We start from the raw sequence: 25,420 nt of genomic DNA on the forward strand, positions 1-25,420 counted from the left end.
AAATTTATCCCAGGGGCTGTGTTTGGTCCATCACCCACCGCCGCTGCCACCACCTGCGTCATCTTATGTGGGTCCCCTTGCCCTGTTGTGTGCACCTAGGCCAAAACCTTGCCTCATGGTCGGTATAAAAGGCAGGGCCAACGCAGTGGCTGCAGCAGAGGGGGCTGGAGCTGTGAGCGGAAAGAAGAGTCTTCCAAGCTAGGAGGCACAGAGGAGGAAGGCGTGTGTGTGTGTGTGTGTGTGTGTGTGTGTGTGTGTGTGTGTGTTTGATGTTCTTAATACCTGGTGGCGCTCAGGGATGACTCCTGGCAGAAATCGGGGGACCATATGGGATGCCAGGGATCAAACCCGTGTTGGCTGCGTGCAAGGCAAGTGGCCTCCCCGCTGTACTGTTGCTCCGGCCCCAGGAGGAAGGTTTTTCCAGGACAGCTGGGCATGGCCAGGGCCCGGCTTGGATAGGGCCAGGGCCTGACCTCTGCAGGAGCTCAGGTGGTCAGTGAGGGAGTCTCAGCTGGTTCGTGAAGTCATTGGGAGAAAAAAAGGAAAGGCAGCTTTGCAGGGCTTGGGGGAGGCCCGGACAGTCTCTGAGGCGTCTCTGGCTGGGCTCACAGGTTACGGCTCTCACCATACCGCCCCACTCCGGTTTCCCGGAGGCTCCCCCGGAAGCCCGTGCGGGACGTAATCCATGCACGTCTTCCCCGACAGGTGGGACGCACACTTGGCCTCGTAGGAAAACTGCAGCTGGCCATGGGACAGTTGGCAGTTCTCCCGGTGGAAGCCCGATGCAGCAGGATAATGACAGCTGCCCAGGCGGTCGTCGTCTATGCCCGAGTCGGCATCCCACACCTCGACCTTCAGGATCCCTGCCGCGGCCAACACCACGTCTCCGAAGTCCATCTTGATGGTCCAGCGGGGGTTGTTGTTGTTCCACACGGTTTCTGTCCTCTTCTCTTGGCCCCCGAAGAAGACCTTCAGGTAGGCGTCGGTGGCGGTGATCCAGTCCCCATACAGGCCCTGGGCCCGGAACTGCATGACCACCAGATGGGCCAGGCCCCGCTCCCGGGGACAGCAGTCCTGGCTGGTGGCCGTGGAGGCCTGGCACAAGCACTGGCACTCGTCCTGCGGGCTCTTGTGCTGCCCCGGCGGGCAGGGCCGGCTGCAGTCCCTCCAGCGCGCCTTGCTTGTGATGTACTTGCTCACGGCTGCTCTCAGCGCCCCCCGCCTCGGGTCGTGGTGCTTCAGAAGCAAGTGCAGCGGCTCCAGGGTGAAGTCCAGCAGGCCGGGGCTGTGCTTCAGCGAGGCCACCCAGGCCGCAAAGTGCTCGGCGCTCGCCTCCTTCCCGAACAGCAGGTCATTCCAGGTGCTGAAGTTGCCGCCCACCACCTCCGTGTATCGCTCCCTGTAGGTCTGGTGGAAGGAGGCCCCCATCTTGTGCTGCTTCTTCTTCTCCTCGCAGGTCTTGAACTCCGATGTGGCACTGACGGCCATGCCGACGCTTACCTCGGCCTCCACCTCCAGGCAGTCCGCCACCTCGTCTGCCGTGAGCCCGTTCAGGGTCACTTCACAGGTGCGCATGGCTGTGAGGGCCAAGGTCCGGCCGCCCAGTTCCATGGACTTGATGAAGTGGGTGCCAAAGGTGGAGATGAAACGCACGTAGTCGGGCTTGCTGGAGGCGTTGAAGTAGGGGGGCAGCGCCCGGAGAGCCTTCTTGAAGTCCTGGTGCAGGGGCGGGTTCTGCACCAGGCGAGAGCTGGGGGGACAGAGTCATCGGGTGAGTCCGCAGAGGGGCGCTCCCTCCCTCCCTCCCTCCCTCCCTCGCAGCGGGCAGGACTGAATGCTGGCCAGACTCTGAGCTTATCAGAGGGGGGCTGGGGGGCTGGAAATGGTACTGGGTCACTGCTGGAGAGTGAATGGCAGCGAGAGGACCCAGGTGGCCTGGCTCCGAAGGCGGGTCTGGGGCCCCTTGGTGCTTTGTAGAGATCATTCATGTCCCTTTTCCTTTTCTAATGGGTTTCTTCCTTTTTTTTTCACTTATTATTGCCTTCAAGATTATTTAATTAATCTTGGGGGTGTTTGGGCCACACCCGGCAGTGCTCAGGGGCTCTTCCTGGCTCTGGAGTGACCCCTGGCCGTGCTCAGGCGACCATATGTGATGCTGGGGATTCAAACCCGGGCCATAGCCAGTAAGGTCCCAGGCAGGGCAGGCTCTGCGCCTCCTGCACGTCTCTCCAGTCCCTCTTTTCTTTTTCTTTTTTTTTTCTGGTGGGGGCACACCCAATGATGCACTTAGGGGTCACTCCTGGCAGTGCTCAGAGGACCACCTGGAGTGCCGGGAATCGAAACTGGTTTGGCTACAAGCCCTGCCTGCTATTCTATCACTCCAGCCCTTCCGTCTTCTTTTCTTTCTTTCTTTTTTTCTTCTTGGGTCACACCCGGCGATGCACAGGGGTTACTCCTGGTTCTGCACTCAGGAGTCAGCCCTGGCGGTGCTCAGGGGACCACATGGGATGCTGGGAATCGAACCCGGGTCGGCCTCGTGCAAGGCAAACACCCTACCCGCCGTGCTATTGCTCCGGCCCCCTCCATTTTATTTTCTAATTATTAAAAGTGTCGGGGCTGGAGAGGCTCCAGCGGGAAGGGCACTTGCCTTGCGTGGGGCTGACCCTGCTTTGATCCCTGGCACCACAAATGGTTCCCTGAGCCTGGCCAGGAGTGACCCGTGAGTGCTGAGTCAGGACTAAGCCCTGGCCACCACTGGCTGTGACCAAAAACAAACAAACCCAAAGATAACAACGACACCCCCAACTCCCACCAAACCCCCAAAGAACAGGATGTGCAAATTACTGATGCTTCAGGGAGGAGGCCTGGCCCTGAGGCTGCCAGCTGCTCTCCGGGATTGGGTCCCCTCCTTGCTGGCTCCCCGCAGGAGGTGCCCAGGGTCACTGGGCGTGGGGCAGCCTCCCCTGCAGGAGATGGCACGTGGGCTTCGTTCGTGGAAACCGCGCATTTCTTGGTGTAAGGGGTCCAGGAGTGGGTGGGGTGGGGGGTAGGTACATGGAGGCCTGGGGCCTCTCCAGGAGGGGCAAACGGGAGGCGTGGGTGCCCCGGGAGAGGGTGTTGTGGGGACCCAATGGGGCTGCTGCCCGCTTCCACCTGGCTCGCCCCTTGGGGTGCTCTGCGGCCGGACCGCAGCGGAGGGGGACACGGGACACCGCCCTGGCGCGCCAGGCCGGGGCTGGGCCTCCTCCGGCTCCGTCGCCTCCCAGGGCGCGGGCACCCCCGGCCCCTCCCCGGCTCCCTGCTGGCCGGACTGACCTGTACACGCGACACTGCGCCTGGTCGCGGCTGAACCGGTACTGGTCCTGGTGGTTCTTGGAGGCGGCGAAGTTCGCGGCCTCCGAGTGCGACCCGGCCGTGCTGACGCGCGCTCTGACGCCGGGGGGCTGCGGCAGGACCACCTCCAGCCCGGCCTTCCAGTCGTTGGTGATGCTGCTGGCCGAGTCCCGGGCCACGTCCTCCGTGGAGCGCAGCGCGGCCTGGCCCACCTGGCGCTGGCAGCCCCCGCGCCCCGCGCGCCAGTCGGTGAGCGCCAGGGGCAGGCGCTGCATCGCGCCCCCCTGCAGCGCGTTGCGGCACAGGGTGCAGGTGCCGTCGGGCCGCAGGTAGCGCTGCGTGTCCACGGGGAAGGAGCCCGAGCGCTTCAGGCTCGTCACGTCCACGCCCTCGCCGGCCAGCCACGCGCCGGGCACGAAGGCCTCGTGGCGCCGGCACTCGGAGCGCGTGGCCGTGAAGCAGGGCGCGGGCGCGGGCGCGGGCAGCAGCAGCAGCAGCAGCAGCAGGACCCCCGGGAGCGGCGCGCCCCGGGCCATGGGGCTGCCCGCGCGGGGGGCCGGGGCCCTCGAGGGCGTCCGACGTCCGTGGGCAGAGCGGGGACGGCGGCGGCTCCTGCGTCTCCCCGTGGACGCCAGCTGCGGGAGGGAGGGGGACCTGGGTCGCGGACGGCCAGGGCCGGAGGGGCCCGGAGTGGTGCGGGTGGGCACGGGAAGGGGCAGCCAAGTGCCCAGGGACACGCAGCGCAGGGGAGGCTGCCCTTCCCCGGATGGGTCTCCAATCCACGGCGGCCGCTGCTGGGCGTCGCCCTGGGGGTCGTAGGGGGAGGATGAGATTTGGGAAGGGCCTGGGGGCTCCAGGAAAAGATGGATTTTGAGAGACAGGTGCTTGGGAGGGGGGAGGTTGGGCCCCAGCAGGGGTCCTGCGCCCCGGACCCTGCTTTGCCTTTCCGGGAACTGGGGAAGCAAAGGATGCCGCGTGCTGCCTCGATTTCTCCGGGGAGCCCTCTCTCTGAGCCTCCTGGAAGCACCCCAGGCTGAATCCGAGAATAAAGCTGCTCTTGGGGCCTGGAGAGAGTACAGGGGTGACGGCTCCGGCTCAACCCCCTGGGCCCTATCCTCCCGAGCACTGCTGGGCAGGGGGCGGATTCCCCGCACCCAGAACAGAGCTGGGATGTCCCCCCACCAGGCCTCAAACTTCAACCTCCTCAACAAGAGCATCCCCCCTGCCCCCCAAAATCTCTGCTTTGTGAAGTCCGGGCAGTGTGTGTGAGCTACTGACTACTGAAATTTTGGGGGGAAGGGCACACCCAACTTACTCCTGGCTTACTCCTGGTGGACTTTGGGGACTGTGTGGGGTGCCGGGGATTTCCCAGGGCTAGCCTGTGCAAGGGAAAAGCCCTACCCGCTGTGCTATTGCTATGACCAACTATTGGACTTTTTGTGGAGGGATTTGGTCTCACCACGGCCAGTGTCGTAACCCTGTACTATCTCTTGCCATCTCCGTCACTTCTGTGCCCAGCGTTTGCCAGCGGTTTGTTTCTCCTTCAGGTGTTCCCGGGTGTCCTCCGAGTTACTGACCACCGGGGTCCCCTCTGTCCACACTGAGCTCCCTGGAGGCCTCTCACCTCCTGCCCTGCTGGGTCTCTGAGAAGTGGGGGTGATTCCTGTGCGTCTCCCAGAGCAGGAATCCCAGACGGGGAGAAGGGGGAAAGGAGTCCCTTGGAAGTGGTCAGCTGTCTCTCTCCCCGGAGGTCAGCGAGGTCCATCCTGGCCCTCTCGCCCTCTCACGCCCCCAGGAGCCCTCACTGCCCGCGTCTGCAGGCGCTGGAGCCTGGAGTGTCCACCTCTTGGCTTTGTGTATGAGGAAGAGGCCGCGCTGTGAGTTAGACGTGAGCGTGTTTGTCTCTGTTCCACTTCCTGCCCCCGAGACTCTTCCCTAAGAGGAGCAGCTGCTCTGTGCCCTCTCGCACCCGGGGCCCAGCGCCTCCCTACCTGGGTCTGGAGCTGCGCTGCTCCTACACCGCCATCCTGGCCCCCCGGGCGGCGTCCGAGATGGAGGTGTTGGCCTCCAGACAGGCTCACCACACAGCGTGGGGCCACGGTTTATCACGCTTCTGCTTCCTGTCCCGCCCCCCGCCCCCCAGCTGTGGTAGCAGGTCGCCTTCACTCTCTGCCCTCCCACTGGCACCCACCCAGTCCCCAACCCCTCATCCGGTGCTGCTGACAGCCCTCAGGAGGCAGGCGGTGAATGCCAGTGACAACCCTCAAGCACAGCACCCTGGGGGCTGGGGGACCCAACAGGTAAGGCCCAGGCGGGCGGGGGCCCAAGGCCCGATCCTGCCAGCAGGGGGCGGTCTTCCTGTTCGGACTCATTGCCCGACAGGGCCTTAGGGGCAGAGCCAAGTTCAGGGGGGGACCGGCTTGGTGCCACAATAAGCTTCTTTGGCCTCTCTGTGCCTCAGTTTCTATGTTGAAGTGCGTCTTCATTTTCAGTGTGGACGCCAACGGCTGTGATGAGTTGCTGGATCTGAATTTGTAGTTCGGGGGCCATTTCGACGTGACCATTCCCCCCTCCCTGAGCAGCGAGGAGAAATACTCACATTGTTCAAACCTCCTTGCCCACTTCCTGCCCACACCAGCACAGCCCAGCCCAGGTTCTGAGCCCCAGACACATATCCTAGGCGGGGTCCTCTGCTCCCCCCTCTTTCAAAGAGAACTTGTTAGCAGAAGGTGCTGGCTCCCAGCACCCTGCCCAGGCCGGGTTTGTGACCTGGTGGGTGGGGTGCTGTAGGACCCCGTTGGGGAGAGAGCTGGGGGGACCCAGGGCATTCATCTTTTGTGTTATCGTAGATTAGGGTGGGCCAAATTTCCATGGTTTGAATGACTCATGGGGCAATTTGGGGGGGCAAAAATCACACTGGTGAGGTGGGTGAGGTGGGAACTGTTCTTGTGAGTTCAGTGGGAACCAGTGGCCGCAGGCCCCAGACCACGTGTGACACCAGGGCTGTCTTGTCCCTTGAGTTTGTGTGCCCACCAATGTCCCCCTCGCTTCCAGGAATGGGGGTAAAACTGCTTCTCAGAAGTCAACACAGTTTCCCTCCACCAGAGTGCCTCTCCCTGCCAGAAAGGGCAGATTCCCGACCCCTGCTTGCTCCGGTCTGCCAGGGGCTGCAGCCGACCCCCTGACCAGTTTGAGGGGTGCTGTCACTGCAGAATGAGGTCAGGGGACAGGTTCTGGTCTGGACTTGGTGGGGACACCGTGTGTGTCTTGCGACAGGCATCTTTCTAACCCCTTCGACATTGGGTTCCTCATCTGTGAAAGTTCGTCTCGAAGGAAGGACACTGAGATTTCTAAGAACATGCGCTTAGCACATTTCCAGGGACTTTCTAGGCTGGTGTCCAAGAGCTACTGGGGCATGGCGTGGTGACCACTGTTTCAGAGGCTAGCTTTCTCCTCCCCTGACACTAACACTCCAGAGGGACCTGTTGAAGTTCTTCCCCAGGGAGATGTATTTTTTGACTTTTATTTTTTCATTCTGGGGTCCTACCCAGTGGTGCTCAGGGCTTACTCCTGGCTCTGTGCTCAGGGATCACTCCTGGCAGACTCAGGGGTAGGATGTAGGATGCCAGAGATCAAACCTGGGTGACCACGTGCAAGGTAAGTGCTTTACTGTACCGTGCTTTGACTTTGGACCCACAAAACACATTTTTAACAAGAGCACAATTGATTCAATTGCTAGATAGCATTTGTGATTTGTTAGTAAGAACTTTATTAAGATCTAGTTTACAGGGGGTAGAGGGAGAGGACAGTGGGTCGGGCGCTTTGCCTTGTGCATGGCCGACCTGGGTTCAATTCCCGGCACTCCTTGAGTTCTGTCAGGAGTGATCCCTGACCTCAGAGCCAGGAGTAAGCCCTGAGTATCACCGGCTGTGACCTAAACATCCCCTCATCCACCTCCCCACAAACAGTTATATGACAGAGCGTAGAGCACATGCATTTAAAGTATATTTGTCAATGATTTCTTATTGTATTCATAGATTCATACAAGCACAGTTAAGTTCAACACAGTCATTCCTTCCAAGAAGAAACCCTGTACCTATTAGCTGTTGTTAATTTCTATCAAACTTTAATCTGCTTTCTGTCTTGATAGTTTTTTCTATTTTTACTATTTCATATTAATAGACTTATACAAGACATGAGCTTTTGGCTCTGGATTCTTTAAGGTAGCACAATATTTCAAGGTCCATTCAATTTGTAGCATGGACAGAACTGGATTTTTTTTGTGGCTAACGATAGTCACTTGCCCACATTTTGATTTTCTTTCACCAAGAGATGGTTATTTGGGTTGTTTATATGTTTTGGCTGTTTGAAAATAATGGAGCTTGGGGCTGGAGTGATAGCACAGTGGGTAGGGCGTTTACCTTGTACGCTGCCAACCCAGGTTCGATTCCCAGCATCCCATATGGTCCCCTGAGCACTGCCAGGAGTAATTCCTGAGTGCAGAGCCAGGAGTAACCCCTGTGCATTGGCAGGTGTGACCCAAACAGGAAAAAAAAAATAATAATGGAGCTTGAGAATTCATGTCTATGTTTTTGTATGGACAAAGATTTTCATTTCTCTGTGCCATATACCAAGAAATGAAATTGCTGACTTGTGTGGTAACACTAGGTTTAGTTTCTTAGAGATTGTTTTCTAAGAAAACAATACATTATACATTCCTTCAAGGAGCGTATGAAGGTTCCAGTCTCTCCACATAAATTTTATCTTTTGTTTTGGGTCCAAAACCGGTGGATCTGATACAGGGATCACTCCTGGTGCTCAGGGCTTACTCCTGGCTCTGTGCTCAAGGATCGCTCCTGGAGGACACCGGGGACCATGTCAGGTGCTGGAGGTCGAACCTGGGTCTGCTGCATGCAAGGCAAGTGCCCTACGGGCTCTACTATCTCACCAGCCTCTTCTCCACATTGTTTTTAACCCCTCTGACCTTTGGATTCTTGAATCTGTAAAATGGGATCTCACTGTGGTTTTGGCTGGAGCGATAGCACAGCGGTAGGGCGTTCGCCTTACAAGCGGCCAACATGGGCGACCCGAGTTCGATTCCTCCGCCCCTCTCGGAGAGCCCGTCAAGCTACCGAGAGTATCTCGCTCGCAGGGCAGAGCCTGGCAAGCTCCCCGTGACGCATTCGATATGCCAAACACAGTAACAACAAAGTCTCCAATGGAGACGGTACTGGGCCCGCTCGAGCAAACCGACGATCAACGGGAGGGCCTTTACCTTTACTGTGGTTTTGATTTGGACTCACCCAGTAGCTACTTAAGTTGAACATCTTTTAGGTTACTTTTTTTTTTTAGGTTTCTTTTTGATCATTTGTATATTTCTTTGGAGGAATATCTTTTCAAGTCTTATGCTCATTTTTAGTGGATCCTATATATTGTTGGGTTTTAGTAGTTATTTTCTATTCTAGACTCATACATGTTTGCTATTCTTTTCTCCAATTCTGTGGACTGTCTTGCACTTTCTTCATGGTACTGTTTGCATCACAAAAGTCTTTTATTTTGGAGCTGGAGCAATAGTACAGTGGGTAGGGCGTTTGCCTTGCACATGGCCAACCGGGTTCGATTCCCAGCACCCCATATGGTCCCCTGAGGACCACCAGTAGCAATTCTTGAGTGCAGAGCCAGGAGTAACCCTGAGCATTGCTGGTGTGACCCAAAAGGCAAAAAAAAAAAAAAAAAAGAAAGAAAGAAAGAAAAGAAAAAAGTCTTTTATTTTGATAAAGTGAAAATTATCTAATTTTTCTTTTGTTGCTGAACTTTTTAAACTTTTAATAGCAATCCTTTCCCTAAACCAAAATTTTGAAATGCATCTATTTTCTTTTAAGGGTTTTATATTTTCACTTTTTAAGTCTGGAATCCACTTTGGAATTTATTTTTGTATATGCAAAGGAGTCAAACTTCGTGGCTTTTTATTTTAGTGTATTTGTTTGTTTGATTTGGGGACCACATCTGGCAGTGCTTAGAGCTTACTTCTGGATCTGATACAGAGATCACTCCTGGTGGGGCTCAGGGGATCATATGTGGTACCAGGGATCAAATGTCGTTTGGCCTCTTTCAGGGAAATTACCCTACCCACTGTACTGCTTCCCCAAGGCCCCTAATTTCATTCTTTTACTAATCGATATGGTTTGATTGACCCCCCTTCCCATCCTTGTTCTTGCAATGGCCAGAGGACACACGTGCTTGGTTGTGGTCTTCGCACGTTTAGGTGTGGTGCTCACTGTGGGGGGTCACACTCCACTTAGGTGGGGATGGGGGAATTGCTACGTGTTCCTGGGGCTCACACCCTCCCTGTGTGTGGTGTGGCCAGGAACCACTTGTGACAACAGGATCTCTGACAGCTGAGCACTTGCTCTGACAATGTGGCAGCACCAGGAATTGAACTTGGGGATTTACGGTAGGTCAACCACTGGGCTCTCACCAAGAACCCAAGGTGTTGTTTTGCTTGTTTCTAAGTTTCTAAAATATTCTCTCTCTCTCTCTCTCTCCTCCCCGGCCCTCTTTTAGGTGGGACACTTTTTTGGGCCATATCCAACTATGCTCAAGACTTACTCCTGGCTCTGAATTCAGGAATTAACTCCTAGAGGTGCTCAGGGGACCATATAGGATGCCAGGATTCAATCCCAGGTTGGCTGTGTGCAATCCCAGGTTGGACTACAGCTCGGGTCTCTTGTTCACAAAAATCCTCTTAAGATTAAAGCCCCATGGAAAGTCACGAAACCTAGAAATCACGAAAGAGAAATCAAGATAATCTGTTTGCACAAACGATACCTCCTACAGAAATGACAGATACTGTCTACAGTTGAAGAAGGCATCCCTCGAGAGATGCTGTGACCGTTGCATGGTGCAGATTCTAAAGACCCGGGTGCAGGCACGGCGCTCTGCTCTTCCCCCTGCCTCCAGTCTTCATTCCTTTTTCTTAAAAAGCTTGTGAGATTTTGAGGGTTCCTCTTCCCCACGTCCCCAAATGACCCACAGGGACTCTCAGCTGGCTTCAATTTTTGCCCTAAAAGGAGTTGAAGTTCACTCTTCTTTTTCCACTAGGTAGACGATTTTGTAGACGATGGGCAGAACTTATAAGGACAGGGGGGTTCTAACTTCTGGGCCCCTGTCCCCAATGCTGACAATTCTAGGTAAGCCTCTTGTATTTCTTTTCTGTTCTGGCATCAGTTTTATCAAGTTATGTTTTTTTATCAGAAAACTTTCAGCGTATAAAATTATTTATAATAGTCTCTATTTTTCTTTACAAATGTTCTGAATTGGTATTCTGCCCTTTTGTCAATCACAAACTTTTTTTTTTCCTTTTTGGGTCATACCCGGCAATGTACAGGGGTTACTCCTGGCTCTGCACTCAGGAATTACTCCTGGCTGTAGCTCAGGGGACCATATGGGATGCTGCTTTTCTTGTTCGACCAAAAATCGAACCCGGGTCGGCTATGTGCAAGGCAAACGCCCTATCCGCTGTGCTATCGCTCCAGCCCCTGAATCACAAACGTTTTTATGGTGTTTTTTCCCCTCTATTTTTCCTAGCTCAGTCTTGCTAAATATTTTCATATATTTTGTTAATCTTTTCAAAGAAACTACTCTTGGCTTATTAATCCTATAGCAGCACTGATTTACATTTTGTTAATTTTATTATTTTTTGGTGGGAGGAGAGAGTCCCAGGAGGTGTCCAGAAGGCCCAGGACCCCTCATAGCAATACTTGGCCCAAACAAGCTGGTGCTTCAATGCACCGATGTGGAGGTTCTCAGGGTCACCCCAGCCACCCAGGAAGTGCTCAGGGCCTTCAGGGCAGGATCTGGCAATACTTGGGAGACCATGTGGTATCCGGGATTGAACCGGATGAGCCTTAATGTGTGATGAGCCTTGATCCCTGTGTGGTCTTGGGCCCCCTCATTTTATTCCTTTATGAGGGGGACTAGACCATACCCTTTGGTGCTCAGGACTTACTCCTGATTCTGTCACCCCTGGTGGTGCTCAGGGGACCATGTGGGGTGTCAGGGATCAAACTGTCAAGCTGGCCAGCTGCATGCAAGGAAAATGCCTTATCCCCTATATTATCTCACTAGCTCTTCATTTCTCTCTCTTTCTCTCTCTCTCATTCTCTCTCTATTTTTTGGACCACACCTGGCAATGCTTAGGGCTGACTCCTGACTCTGCACTCAGGGATCACTCCTGGGTGTGCTAAGGGGACCCTATGGGGTGCCAAGGATTAAACCTAGGTTGGGTGCATGAAAGGCAAGTGCCCTACCACTGTACCATCTCTCCCCTTTATTTCATTCTTCTATTTTCATTTTCTGCCTTCCCTCCTTGTACTCTTTGAACTCTTTTTCATTAAAATTGTTTATGACAATTTAGGTATCACTGATCCTGTCGGCGTGTTTACCTCTGTACTCTGGGCTGCTGCTCTTGTTCCTGGATGTTTAACTGACTCTATTCCTTTTTATTCCTATTTATTTATTTATTTATTTATTTATTTTTTTCTTTTTGGGTCACACCCAGCAATGCTTATGCTTACTCCTGGCTTATGCTCTCAGTAATTATTCCTTGCGGCACTCGGGGGACCATATGGGATGCTGGGAGTAGAACCCGGGTTGGCCGCATGCAAGGTAAACGCCCTACCTGCTGTGCTATTGCTCCAGCCCTTATAAGCTGGCATCTGAAACTTTCTATTCTCTAAGAGCTATTTTGACAGCATCACAAATTTTTTGGAATAAAATATTTTTATTATTATCTGGTTTCTTAGTATTTTCTGAATTTCCTTATAACTTTTCCCCCTATGGGCTATTTATAAACATTTTAAACATTTAAATGTTTAAACATTTTTAAACATTTCCAAAAGGTTTTAAACCCTACACTTTGGTTGTGATTTCTAATATACTTGCATCATTTAGATTTAGAACATATTATATAAACAATGATACCCTTTCTCTGATATTTGTTGGAATTTTCTCTGTTGTCCAACTCTGGGAAGCATTCCCGTGGAGTTTAGAAGAAAACCTGCTAGATAAATTCTGGATGCCTGTTTCTCTGTTCAAATGTGCATCTCTTGATCTATCGATTGCTGAGACAATCATGTGGAATCTCCCTCTATAAGCATTACTCAAGATCTATACATCCCCCTGCAGTTATAATGTTGGACTTATGGATTTATTCTTGAGACTGTCATTAAACAGGCTTGGTGCTGTCTTGTCTTCCTGCTGTTAAATACTGTGTACAGACGCCTTTAGCCCCAAATAAGTCCTTTTTGTTTGTTTGTTTGGGGGTCACACCGAGTGATGGGGCTTGCTCCTGGCTAGGGGATCACTCCTGGTGGGTCTCAGGGGTCATACGTGGTGCCAGGAACTAACCCCTGGCTAGCAGTGGGCAAGGCAAGTGCCTGACTCACTCTCCAGCCCTACTTATAAATAAGTTTCAAATGTATCAGTATTTAAAGAAAAATTAAATTCTGGAGCATAGCACAGCAGGTAGGGCGTTTGCCTTGTGTGCGGTCGACCCGGGTTCAATTCCCAGCATCCCATATGGTCCCCTGAGCACCGCCAGGGGTAATTCCTGAGTGCAGAGCCAGGAGTAACCCCTAAACAGTGTTAGGTATGACCCAAAAAGCAAAATAAATTAAATTTAGACACCATGGTTCACAATCCTGTCAATAGTTGGGTTTCTTGCCCAAGTCATTCCAGCACCTCTCCCTCCCGAGATGGTCAGCTTCCCTCCATCACTGTGCCAGTGACCAGTCCCCTCCCAACCCCACCAGGCCCTCTATCCTCCCCCAGAAGCTTCCTACTGAAGAACTCAATTTCTGTTGCCTTTGGGCATTTGTTATTTTCTTGTTTTGCTTCTCTACATCCCGATTCAGTCTCAGGGGTTGCAAGCAGGTGCTTTGCTACGGTACCAGCCCCAGTCCTTCTACCATGCATTCTTCACAAGGTGAACATTGTTTGCTTTTATTCCCCTTCCAGAGAGCAAAAGGCTTCGGAAACTGGTAACTCAAACTCACCCTTTCTCACCACTATAAAAATTGGAAATGATCACGCTGGACGAGAACTGAGTGTTGGTAGTAGGTAAAGGGATATTCATGGAAACCTTTCAGTATCTATTGCAAACCATAATGCCCAAAAGGAGAGAGAGAGAGAGAGAGAGAGAGAGAGAGAGAGAGAGAGAGAGAGAGAGAGAGAGAGAAAGTGCCTGCCATAGAAGTGGAGTTCAGGAGGGAAACTGAGGACACTGGTGGTGGGAAATGTACACTGGTGAAGGAACAGGTGTTGGAACATGATATGATTAAAACCCAATCATGAACAACTTTGTCATTGTATAGCTCACTGTGATTCAAGTAAAAAAATTTAGAAAAATGAAAAAAATCACCCCTTTTCAGTCTGACAGTTTGGGGCCAGTATATATATATATTTTTTGCTTTTTGGGTCAAACCCGGCAATGCTCAGGAGTGACTCTTGGCTCATGCACTCAGGAATCGCTCCTGGCGGTGCTCGGGGGACCATATGGGATGCTGGGAATCGAACCTGTGTTGGCCATGTTGGCTGCATGCAAGGCAAACGCCCTACCCGCTGTGCTATCGCTCCAGCCCCAGGGGGGCCAGTATTTTAATCCTACATTATGTTTCTGTGGTGCCGGGGTCCCCTGAATATCAGAGCTTCTGAGATCACACTTGGCACCTGCGGGCTGGTGCCAGGACTCCAGCTCTCAGCCTCATGTTTTGCAAGCCGGTGCTTTTCTCCCCTGCTATATTTTTACCAGGCTAAAATAACGGAATTATTATTTGGTATTATTTCTCGGTAGTGAACATTTGTTTGCATTCAGATGTCTTTGCTCCTCGTTCTCTCCGCTCAGCTTCCTCTGGGAGCAATCTCCCTTTCTCCGGGTCGCCCACCAGAGGAGCTCTGAGTAGGATCTCGGAAACACAAACACCCTTGTTTTCCTCTTGTTTTGAACCATGGTTTCAGCTGGTTCATACTGAAGATGTTGCTGGTTGACACCTCTCAGCACTTTGAATCAGTTTCGTTGTATCTGACCTCCGCTGTTCCTGTTTCTCATCTTAATAATAGAGAATTTGGTCTTTTGTGTGTGTGTGTGTGTGTGTGTGTGTGTGTGTGTGTGTGTGCCAAGAGTGTTTTATTTAAAAGGTTTTTTTGGGGGGTGGGGGGGCTACAACCTGCAGTTCTCCGGGATTCCATCTGTTTCTGGGCTCAGGGATCACTCCTGCTCATGCTCAGGGATCATATGGGATTTGGGGGTCGAATGGGTCAGCCATGTGCAAGGCAAATGATGTAACCCCTATACTGTCACCCCGATCCCAAGAGAGCATTTAAAATATCTTTTCACTTTTATTTTCCAAACGTTTATATCTCATGGGTGTCAAGATACGCTCCCCCCCCCCCCCCCATTTATCCTGTTGGGGATTTGTTCTTCCTAAGTTTGATGGTCCTAACCTTTCCTCATTCTTAAGCCACTCAGCCGTCATGCCTTGCTTCCCCCCATCTCCTGCATCCTCTCTGCTTTGACCTTTTGGAAGGCCCCCAAGTCATATAAAGGCCTTTTCACACTCTCCTCCAGGTCAATGAAACTCTTCCTACTTTTTCTATATTGTCTTTCTTGGTACTATATTCTTATTCTTATTCTGACCAGTTCTTTCTTTCAGATCACCAATTCTTGCTCTAGCTGTGTCTGACCTACTATTTAGCCCATTAGTTGAGTTATTTTTTTTTTTTAAATTTCTGTGGGGATTTTTTTTTTACACACCCGCTTTGCTCAGGGCTTGCTTCTGGCTCTCTGCTCAGGTATTATTCTGGGTAGGGCTCAGGGGACCATAGATGGTGTGGGGGATTGAATCCAGGTGGTCACATGCAAGGCAAGGGCCCTATCCACTGTATACCTCCCCAGCTCCGTTCATTGAGATTTTAATAAAATTGACGAAGATGCAAAAATCAAACAGTATAAAAAATGACATGAGATCTGGAGTGATAGTACAGGGGTTAAGACGCTTGCTTTGTGTGTGGCCACCCAGGCTTGATTCCTGGCTACATGTGGTCCCCTGAACACTGAGTGCAAAGCCAGGAATAAACCTTGAGCACAGCCGGGTGTGGTCCTCAAACAACAACAACAACTGTAGCACTGTCATCCCGTTGTTCATCGATTTGTTCCAGCGGGCACCAGTCGCATCTGCATTCGTCCCTGTTACATGTTATTGTAGCCCAATGATGTCTGCTTGCTCCAGGAACACAAAGTGAGGCTTGTTGTTAACAACAACAGTAACAACAACAACAGCAACAACAAACCAATAAAAAGATGGGTATGCACACATACTAGGGGAAAAGGGAGCTCAGATAGAGAAGGGAGCACCAAATAAAGGTGTTGGGAGGATCCTCCCAGGATGGGAGAAGCATGCTGAAAGTAGACTATAGACCGAATATGATTGCCACTCAATGACTCTTTTGCAAACCACAACACCCAATAGGAGAGAGAGAAAAAAGGGGAATGCCCTGCCACAGAGGCAGGGTGGGATGGGGGGATGGGGGGTGGGAGGGATACTGGGATCAGTGGTGGTGGGAAATGGGCACCGGTGGAGGGATGGGTGTTTGATCATTGTATAATTGAAACCCAAGCACAAAAATGTGTAAGTCTGCAACTGTACCTCATGATGTCTCGCTATTAAAAATTTTTTTAATAAAAAAAAGATGGGTATGACTAATCTTGCTTCTGCCCCTTACCACAGACCCATTCCAACGTAACCCCCCAGGAGCCATTTTTATTTTATTTTCCTGTGGTGCCAGAGGTCAAATTCAGGATGTTTCACATGTCTCAAACATACTCTGTCACCAAGCCACTTCTCAGTATAGGTGCCATTATTTTTTTTCTTTTCTCGGTTTCTTTGGTTATCTTTTTTAAAATACAATATAAGCAAAAACTGAGTGCAAATATTTGCTTCTTTTCTCCCTTGTCACACAAAAGAAAACATATTTTTTTCTTGATTTTGTTATAAAGCAGTATGGAGAGCTTTTCATGTTGTGCCTAAGTTTTAGATCCACAATTGTGGAGAGACCAAGTCCACACACGTTAATGCAGAAGCAAAGGAACTTTATTACTAGCTTGAACCAGCGCTAGCCCGGGCTAGGGTCCAAGTCTCATCCAACACAGTGGAGTCTTGACAAGGACCCCGACTCCAAATCAGAAGCAGCTTATATAGCGTCCAGAGTTAAGAGACAATTTGTATACTGGTCTATTTTTAGCATTGGCCCTATTACATTGGTGGTCAGCAATTAGGCAACGGTTAGTAACAGTTTCTAAGGAGGGTGCAGTGACCCCTCACGACCAGCCAGACCCAACTGCCCAATTTCTTGTCTTGGCAAATTACTCAACTGGGAGTTTACCAGCAACTGCAAGTCCTGCTCTGGGGAAATAGAAACTGAGACCTAGCTGAGACCTAATGTTAGCTGCAGCTTGTCATGGCATCAGTTTTTTTTTTTTTAAATTTATTTATTGAATCACTGTGGGAAAGGTTACAAAGCTTTCAGGTTTATGTCTCGGTCATGCAAATATCAAACACATTTCCCTTTACCAATACTTATTTTTTACCATGAAGAACCCCAATAAAACCCCACCCCCCACCCCTCCCAGTCCCTGTGGGGCAGATGAATTCTAGTTAACACTCTATCTGCTTTGATTAGATTCATTGTTTCAATAAAAGATTCACCACTGTTATTTAGAGTTTACCCCCCGCAAATCAGACATGCTGAAAAAGCATTGTGAAGTGATTTGCTTTCTACAGCTGGGTTCAAGAATTAAATGTTGGTTTTGGATTTCTGCTATTTTACCTATTGACCCTGGAAGTATTTCTACTGAAAGTCAGATAGTTAAGAAATTGGTTTCTGTGTTCTGGAGTCGTGGCCATGCTGGAGAGCTGCTCGTGGGGGGCAACTGGTGGCCTCGGTAGGGCCTGAAGGGCGGACCGAAACGCCACCCCCCCTTCCCATGAGGTTTTAGTCGCCCCCACACCCCCGGCTCATACCTGCTGTCCACAAGGCTCCCATGCGGCCGCCATCCTTCTTTCCAGAGAAGAGAGGGCGAATGGGGCAACACCCTTTCCCCTCCGGACAGACATGATGGCCTGGATTAACGCATAGTCCGTTCACTTTTCTGCTCCAAGCTGCTGGGTTCTGCATTAAGTCCTTGTGCTTCTGGGGCTGTGGCCGTGCTGGAGAGCCGCTCGTGAGGGGCAACTGGTGACCTCAGTAGGGCGTGAAGGACGGACCGGAACCATGGCATCAGTTTTGACCTCACATTCACATCAGCACTTTATATTTCTAGTTTTTAAACTGTTGCCTAATATTCTATTATATGGAGGAAACATAGTTTCTTTGACCAGCTTCTGGTAATGGACATTTGGACTGTTTCTCATCTTTTATTCTAACAGAATTGTAATTAAATCACTTGAATATATCTAATTTTGGAAATTTATGAGTTTATCTATAAATCCTTGGAAGTCGACTTTCTAGGCAAAACTTGCTATGCAAGTTGAATTTTGTTAGAAAGGACACATGCAATACTCAGAAAAGAAGCTCCCGGAAGAGAGCAGCATAAAATGACATGCCCCAGAGATGCCTCCAGACCCTGCACCAGCCTGTCTTTACCAGGGCAACTTGGAGGGGGAGCAGGTAAGTTTCCCTCCCCACCCCAACAGAGCCCTGGCTGCCAAAAACCTCCATGACTCAATCGCTGTCATGCTCACGGCCATTCTCCACAGGCTCAGATGAGCCTTACCCATGAACGAATCTGCAGAAAAGCCCACGTATGCGGGACCTGTGACTGAAATGCCCAAGCTGGCTGAGAGCAGGAATGGGTCTCCTCCCCACATCTCCCTACTTTTCCAGTAGCTTTGCAGTCACACCCACACACTGCCCCTGGCACCATGTAATCTCATCAACAGCCTCACCCATAAATGAATCTGCTGTACAATCTTATTCCAAATTTTATAATTCCTGGACCTCTCACCACTGATGTACCCAAAGTAGCAAACCACATTTGATGGGGGTAACTAACATGTTAGTAATCTCTTATACAAGGGCTTGATGGCTCCAGGATGAAAGACAACTATCTTCACACACTTCTCTCTCTAAGGAAATTTTATTGGACCGTTTTTAGTGGAATGTTCATAACAAGCAATACACAATCAATTGTTTTGGTTCTGCTTCTGGGGACACGGTTTGGGATTTGGGGTTGAAACGTTTGAAATATGGTGCTGGGAAGGTGCAATGGTGGTGGGATTAGTTTTTGAATATTAAATGTAATGAATTATTGTGGACAACTTTATAAAAATGAAATAAAATTTAAAAAAATCGCTGTATCACTGTGTCACTCTCATCCCATTGTTCATCGATTTGCTCGAGCGGACACCAGAAATGTTTCCATTCATCCCAGCCCTGAGGTTTTAGCAGCCTGTCCTTAACTCGTCCTTCCCAACTGTGGCATATTGATTGGAGGCTCTTGCAGGGTCAGGGGAATGAGACCCGTTATTGTCACCGTTTTTGGCATATTGAACACGCCACGGGGAGCTTGCCAGGCTCTGCCATGAAAAATACCAAATCACAAAAAGAATGATACACGCATATTTGTTTATACATGTTTACATACATGTAGTCTCCTGCCCCCGCGCCTGGCTATTCCTCGCCGGGGCCCCTTGGAGGGGAGCGGGTTGAGCTTTCCTCCCCGCCCTGACCAGGGCCCCGGCAGCCGAAGACCTCCAGGACCAGCCACCACCATGCTGAGACCACTCTCCGCACACCTGAAGGTACCGGCAGAGGGACAAAGCCACGTGGGTTCCGGGGCCGAGATCGCCAAGCCTACTCGGATTGGAGTCGAGCATCCTCCACCCAGATCCTCCAAATTCCAGTAGGCGGGGGTCACACCCACAAACTGGCCCCCTGGCACCGTGTAATCCCATCAGCGGCCAAGACTCAGAGACTATAAAATCCAGATCCGGGAGGGAGAACAGTGCAGTCTCCTGCCCCCGTGCCTGGCTATTCCTCGTCGGGGCCCCTTGGAGGGGAGCGGGTTGAGCTTTCCTCCCCGCCCTGACCAGGGCCCTGGCAGCCGAAGACATCTTATTATGACATCTCATTCCTACTTCGACAAACTGGCAGGCTACCGAATGTAGCCTGCCCACAGGGCAGGGTCTGGCAAACTCCCCATGGCGTACCCAATATGCCAAATACCAGTAACAATGGGTCTCATTCTCCTAAAGAGCCTTGAATATAATCTCAGGGCTAGGATGAAGGAGACGTTGCTGGGGCCTGCTCGCGGCAATCGACGAATAACAGGATGATCTGTGATCTGTGACATACATGCATGTCTGCAAACATACAATACACGTCTGTAAGTATAGACACATACGTGACACCAATTTTCCTCTGCCAGCAATGCATGGGTGAACCTGTATCTTACAGATTGTGCGATCAAACTTTTGGAATGTTGTTTAGCTAATTTTCACTTTCAATACTCTGTTTCTTTTTTTATAAATTTGTTTCATTCATTTCCAAATTTTATTATCTTTTCTATATTTTTGAAAAATTTAAAAACATTCATACCTATTTATTTAAATGGTCACATCTAATCATGCCAGTCTTGGAAACTGTTGGTGTGCCTAATTCTTTTTTGGAGGAGGACACACCCAGCGGTGCTCAAGATTTACTCCCGGCTCTGTGCTTAGGGACCACTCCTTAGAGGGACCTTATGGGGTGCTGGGAATTGAACCCAGGTTGGCAGTGTGCACAGCGAGTGTCTGGCCCTTGCGCTCTCTCTCGGGCCTCCTTACATGTAAACGTTCTCCTGTGCACCTAACTGTGTTGTGACAGAAGCAGAATGTTGTCAGCCCTAATTGCTTTATTTCATGGAAATACTGAGGCCCGGAAAGAAGAATTTGCCTGACATCACCCACGGAGCAAGAGCAGAGCAGGGGCCAAGCCCTGGGCGGGGCTGGAGGCCAGCTCTCTCCTGGCGGGGCACTTCATAGACAGCCGCCCAGCAACTCACAGGCAAGCAGAGTTCCACCGTCTGGAAAAAGTGCATCTCTAGGTGATCAGTGAGCTTTCTGATATTTCTATTAAAGAGCAGCAGGTCTGGGTGACCTCAGAGGAGGGTTCGAAAATCAGTGTGGGTTTTATGTGTTCTGAGGTCTGCGCCTGGCTGTGTGTGGAAGTTTTGCGATGGGTTACTAGTGGCCAAGGGCTTGTGAAAATATCAATGTGTCACTGCGCTCAAACATGAATGGAAAAAAAAAAAAACCCAACAACTTCTGACTAAGAATCTGACTAATGCCTCTTTGGAAGAAACTGAGCTGTGCCTGAGACTTTTCCATCTGCCTTTCAGCCTGAAACGTTTCTTCCTCACACCCGAGAGCCCCTACATTTGACTTGCCCTTTCATCTGTTGTGTGACGTATGACGTATTGCAGAAGGCTGAACTACACTGTCATGGGGACTGCTAAGTCCTGATGGTCACAGAGAGCTCCAGGGCTACAGAGGACAGGAGTCTGTCCTGACTCTGTTGTGAGTCTGTCCTGGAGGTGACTCCAGTCTAGAGAAGTTTGAGCCTCAGGACCGAGGTGACAGACCTTGAAGCTACACTGCATCAGCATCCCTGCCGAATCGCTTATGAAAAGCAATCAGTTTGGGATATCTTGAGTGAGCGTCTTCTTTAAGCCCCAGGGTCCACATAGGTCAAATAAAGCAAATAGGAGAATCTACCGAACCATGCCTATGACTTAGAATTTTGCAACAGAGAAACAAGACAATGTAAAGGTGCGGAAAGGGCTTGGCACAGAGTGAAAACTCAATAAAAATTAGGTCCCTGTCATTGAATCTTGCAGGAGGTTGAGGGCCAGAGCTATAGTACAGTGGTTAGAGCTCTTACCTTGCACACAGCTGATTGGGTTTGATCTCTGGCATTCCACAAAGTCCCTTGAGCATTGCCGGAATCAGTGATTCCTGAGTGCAGAGCCAGGAACAACAAATCTTGCCGGTGGTGGGGGTGGGAGGGACATGGTTTGAAAATGAGAGGTCATAGCGACACGAGCGGTTTTGCATTGACTCACTGATGTCGCCCGAATGGATGCCGGTCGCTGTTGAAGGGCGAGCAGGTGACAGAGGGTTCAGGGAAGTGAACGGTAGCAGAAGCATGAGAGACAGAGAGAGGGAGGGCGAGAGAAAGAGTGAGAGAGAAAGAGAGAGAGAGAAAGAGAGAGATTCATCGAGGAAATAGCTTATATTTAGGAATAGAGACAGTGTGAAGGGTACATGTGGGTAGGTATATGAACAATAATGCATAAAACGATCCCAAGCTTAACTCTTGCTTTCTGCAGGCACATTGGAGGGTGTTCTATAATTATGAGGTAAATTAATCCTCGCAGTAACCTGTGAAATATTCCCATGCCACTGTGAGACTTAGCAGCCAAACAACTTTTTTTTTTTTTTAGCTTTTTGGGTCATACCCGGCGATGCTCAGGGGATACTCCTGGTTCTGCACTCAGGAATTACCCCTGGCGGGGCTCAGGGGACCATATGGGATGCTGGGAATCGAACTCGGGTCGGCCGCGTGCAAGGCAAACGCCCTACCCGCTGTGCTGCTGCTCCAGACCCCCCCCCCAAATCTCAATTTATTTTTAGTATATAGTGAAATAGCTTTGTAAAATTTTATTTATTGTATTTATGTATTTATTTTTTTCTATTTTTTGGGTCACACCTGGCGATGCACAGGGGTTATTCCTGGCTCTGCACTCAGGAATTACTCCTGGCGGGGCTCAGGGGACCATATGGGATGCTGGGAATCGAACCCGGGTCGGCCGCGTGCAAGGCAAACGCCCTTCCCGCTGTGTTATCGCTCCAGCCCCCAAACAGCCTTTTTAGAACAGAGTTTCCACACCCGGCAGAGAAGAAGGGGAGCAGAATCTGAGCCCGCCCTGGGGGACGGTAGACTCAGATCAGCGAGGGGAAAAATGGCAGCTGTGGCTCAAAGACCTTTTATTCTGTGCCAGAAGAGGGCGCCATGCAGTCGTGAAATTTGGCCACGAAACCCCCGTAGACGCACCCGCCGGGGCATACAGTCCGGTGGGGAAGGTCTCCAGCCCCAGGGAAGGGAGACCAAGAACAGACTAAAAAGTCACAGGAAACGGTGCTTTGCCAAGAGCCGGGAGGACAAAGCCGGGTCCCAGGGCCAGAAGGGACGCTTGCTGTCCAGCCCGTAAGGCCGGGACAAGCTTATCCGCAGGCCCCTGGATTCCTGGAGACAGGAATTTCCCAGACTTGGGCTCCTGTGGTGCTGGCTGGCACAAGCGCATGTGGCCACAACGTCCCTCAGTGTCTCCAACCTGGCTGTGGCTCCAGCTGTCACGTGCTTGTGCATCTTGAGGGGAGTGCAGTCTGCCGGGACATACCCCAGCCCCTGCCCAGTCTTCCAGTTTGGTCGTGAGGATGGTGTAGAGAGAGCCTGGCTTCCTGGAAGGGGGGGTGGGGAGGGTCGCCGTTTTGGTGGGGGCGGGGCAGCTGGGGGACCCCACAGACTGGCGCTCCCACCCGAGGGACTGGGAGGAGCCTTCCTCTTGTGCACGTTCCTGCAGCCACAGCAGGAGGGGGGGTCAGGGGGTCCCCAAAACTGAGAGCTCCTGGAGGATGCCATCTGATCCCAGCTCCCGGCTGGGCTCAGAGCCGGGGTCGTTGGTCACAGCGTTGGATGGTTCTGTCAGAGTGGACACATTCATGTGACTCTGGTGACCCCGTCTGTGCCTTTGAGGGGGTGGTGGCACAACTGGCAGTGCTCACGGCCTACTCCTAGCTCAGTGCCTAGCTCAGTGCTCAGGAGTCACTCCTGCTGGTGTTTGGGGTGTGTGTGTGTGTGTGTGTGTGTGTGTGTGTGTGTGTGTGGCAGGGGGGATCATGCAGTCACAGGGTTCGGACCCAGAGCTCAAGCGTGCACAGAGTGTTCCAACCCTTTGGACAGGACCATTTGGTCTGTGACGGGCACGGAGCCAATGTTGGGCCCCCCCCCCGGGGATGGGTGGAGGCAGCCCAGCCTTCCTGCGCGTCGAAGAAGGGCAGCTGGCTGGCTCGTGGGGTGTGGCTGCCCCCGAGAGGACCCGTCCCCCAGCTGCTCTGCAGGCTGTGCCTCGAGAGGCCCAGGGACCGATTTGGAACCTCCAGCAAGGCCGGACCCTTCTGAGTGGGAGGACACTTCCTCCGGGCCAGCTGGCCGGACTCAGGGAGGCACCGGGCTCGGGAGACCTGGTTTTGTTGCTTCTAACCTGCAATCAGGGTCCCTTTTTTAGCTTATTCCGGATCTGTGCCCCCACGGGGTGCTTTTTCTCTCCGGGCGCTTTGCTCTCTCCGTGACCCTGTCTTCCCGGGGTGCTCCGTGCCCCGCTCCCCACCCTCGATGGCCTAAGGAGCCATCCGGTGGGGGAGCCCACCCCTGGGAGGAATTTCTGACCCTCTTCCCTCTCCACGCACTTCCCAGCTCTGACTGGGCTAAGTGAGCTGGAGCCTGGCCAGAGGTCTCGTCCCGGAGGTCCGTGCAGGGTGACAGCGGGCAGTGAGGGCCTCCAGCTGGCCCCAGCTGCTGGGACTTAGTTATAAAAGGAACAGAAGTGTCTGTGGTGGGCGGGTGACTAAGAGTGACCACTGTGTGTGTCACCGTCAGCTGCCGGGTGAGCTGTTGCGGATCAAGCCCCACTCACCTCCCAGCGCCCGGCCTTCTCTGGCGGTGGAGAATCATCTGCCATTTGACTTGGGTTTCAAGACGTGGACACAGGACTTCATTGGTGGCCCGGAGTCCGCGGCCAGCTGCCATCTCAGTTCCAACCTGGGCACTGTGAGGCATCCCAGGAAGCTGACCGCGGGGTGAGGATGATGGCTGCAGTGTGGAGCTTGGATCTGGGGCTCTGGAAGTCGACTCCAAGTCCCAGTTCTATCGCTTCTGGCAGTGTGACCTCTGTCTGGTGGCCTAAGTCCTGGACCTGGACCTCAGTCTCTGCTCGAAAAGACTTAAAATAGTAAAATCTGCAGAAAGATAGTAAAATCTGTTTTATCTTGGCATTGGGCCCTACGGGAAGGAAAAGATATCCCTGGCTGGGTCATGCTCAGAACATCCCACTCCCTGGCCGGGGGCTGAGTCAGCCCTAACTGCGGCCTCCAGCACCACACGTGGCCCCACAAACACCCTTATTGCATCGCTCTGCAGACAGGCTCTTCCTCAGGGGCCCCTTCACTCTAGCCAGATCCACGCATCCTGGGGGGCAGGTGCTCTGGGTGCGCGGCTGGAGCTAGAGGGGCTGATGCACAAGCATGTCCTGCCAACCAGAGCCTGGTCAGCCCCGCATGCACCCCCACACTGCACCCCACATTGCAGCTCCTACACAGCAGCTGACACTGCAGATCCCACTGCAGCTTTTACACTGCAACCCCCACACTGCATCTCCACACTGCATCCCACACTGCATCCCACACTGCATCCTACACTGCATCCCACACTGCATCCCACACTGCATCCTACACTCATCCCACACTGCATCCCACACTGCATCCTACACTGCATCCCACACTGCATCCCACACTGCATCCCACACTGCATCCTACACTGCATCCCACACTGCATCCTACACTGCATCCCACACTGCATCCTACACTGCATCCCACACTGCATCCTACACTGCATCCCACACTGCATCCTACACTGCAAACCACACTGCATCCTACACTGCATCCCACACTGCATCCTACACTGCATCCCACACTGCATCCTACACTGCACCCCACACTGCATCCTACACTGCATCCTACAGTGCATCCCACACTGCATCCCACACTGCATCCTACACTGCATCCCACACTGCATCCCACACTGCATCCCACACTGCATCCTACACTGCAACCCACACTGCAGCCCTCACACTGCACCTCCCACACTGCACCCCAATCTGTGGCCCACACTGCACCCCTCACTGAAGCCCCCCGCCCCCACACTGCAGCCCACA

General features: G+C 52.0%; 1 protein-coding gene across 1 annotated transcript; it reads right to left on the minus strand.

The window, feature by feature from the left end:
- Nucleotides 1–291: 291 nt before the first annotated feature.
- PRF1 (perforin 1) lies at nucleotides 292–5,883 on the minus strand. The gene is made up of 3 exons (XM_056113377.1): nucleotides 5,812–5,883; nucleotides 3,316–3,968; nucleotides 292–1,750 (listed from the first exon to the last, which is right to left on the minus strand). The coding sequence occupies exons 1-3, from the start codon at nucleotides 5,881–5,883 to the stop codon at nucleotides 622–624; spliced, it is 1,854 nt and encodes a 617-aa protein (XP_055969352.1). The 3' UTR covers nucleotides 292–621.
- Nucleotides 5,884–25,420: the final 19,537 nt, after the last annotated feature.

The sequence above is a fragment of the Sorex fumeus genome, unplaced genomic scaffold, assembly GCF_029834395.1.
Source record: "Sorex fumeus unplaced genomic scaffold, SorFum_2.1 ptg000020l, whole genome shotgun sequence".
In the NCBI taxonomy this organism is placed as follows: Eukaryota; Metazoa; Chordata; class Mammalia; order Eulipotyphla; family Soricidae; genus Sorex; species Sorex fumeus.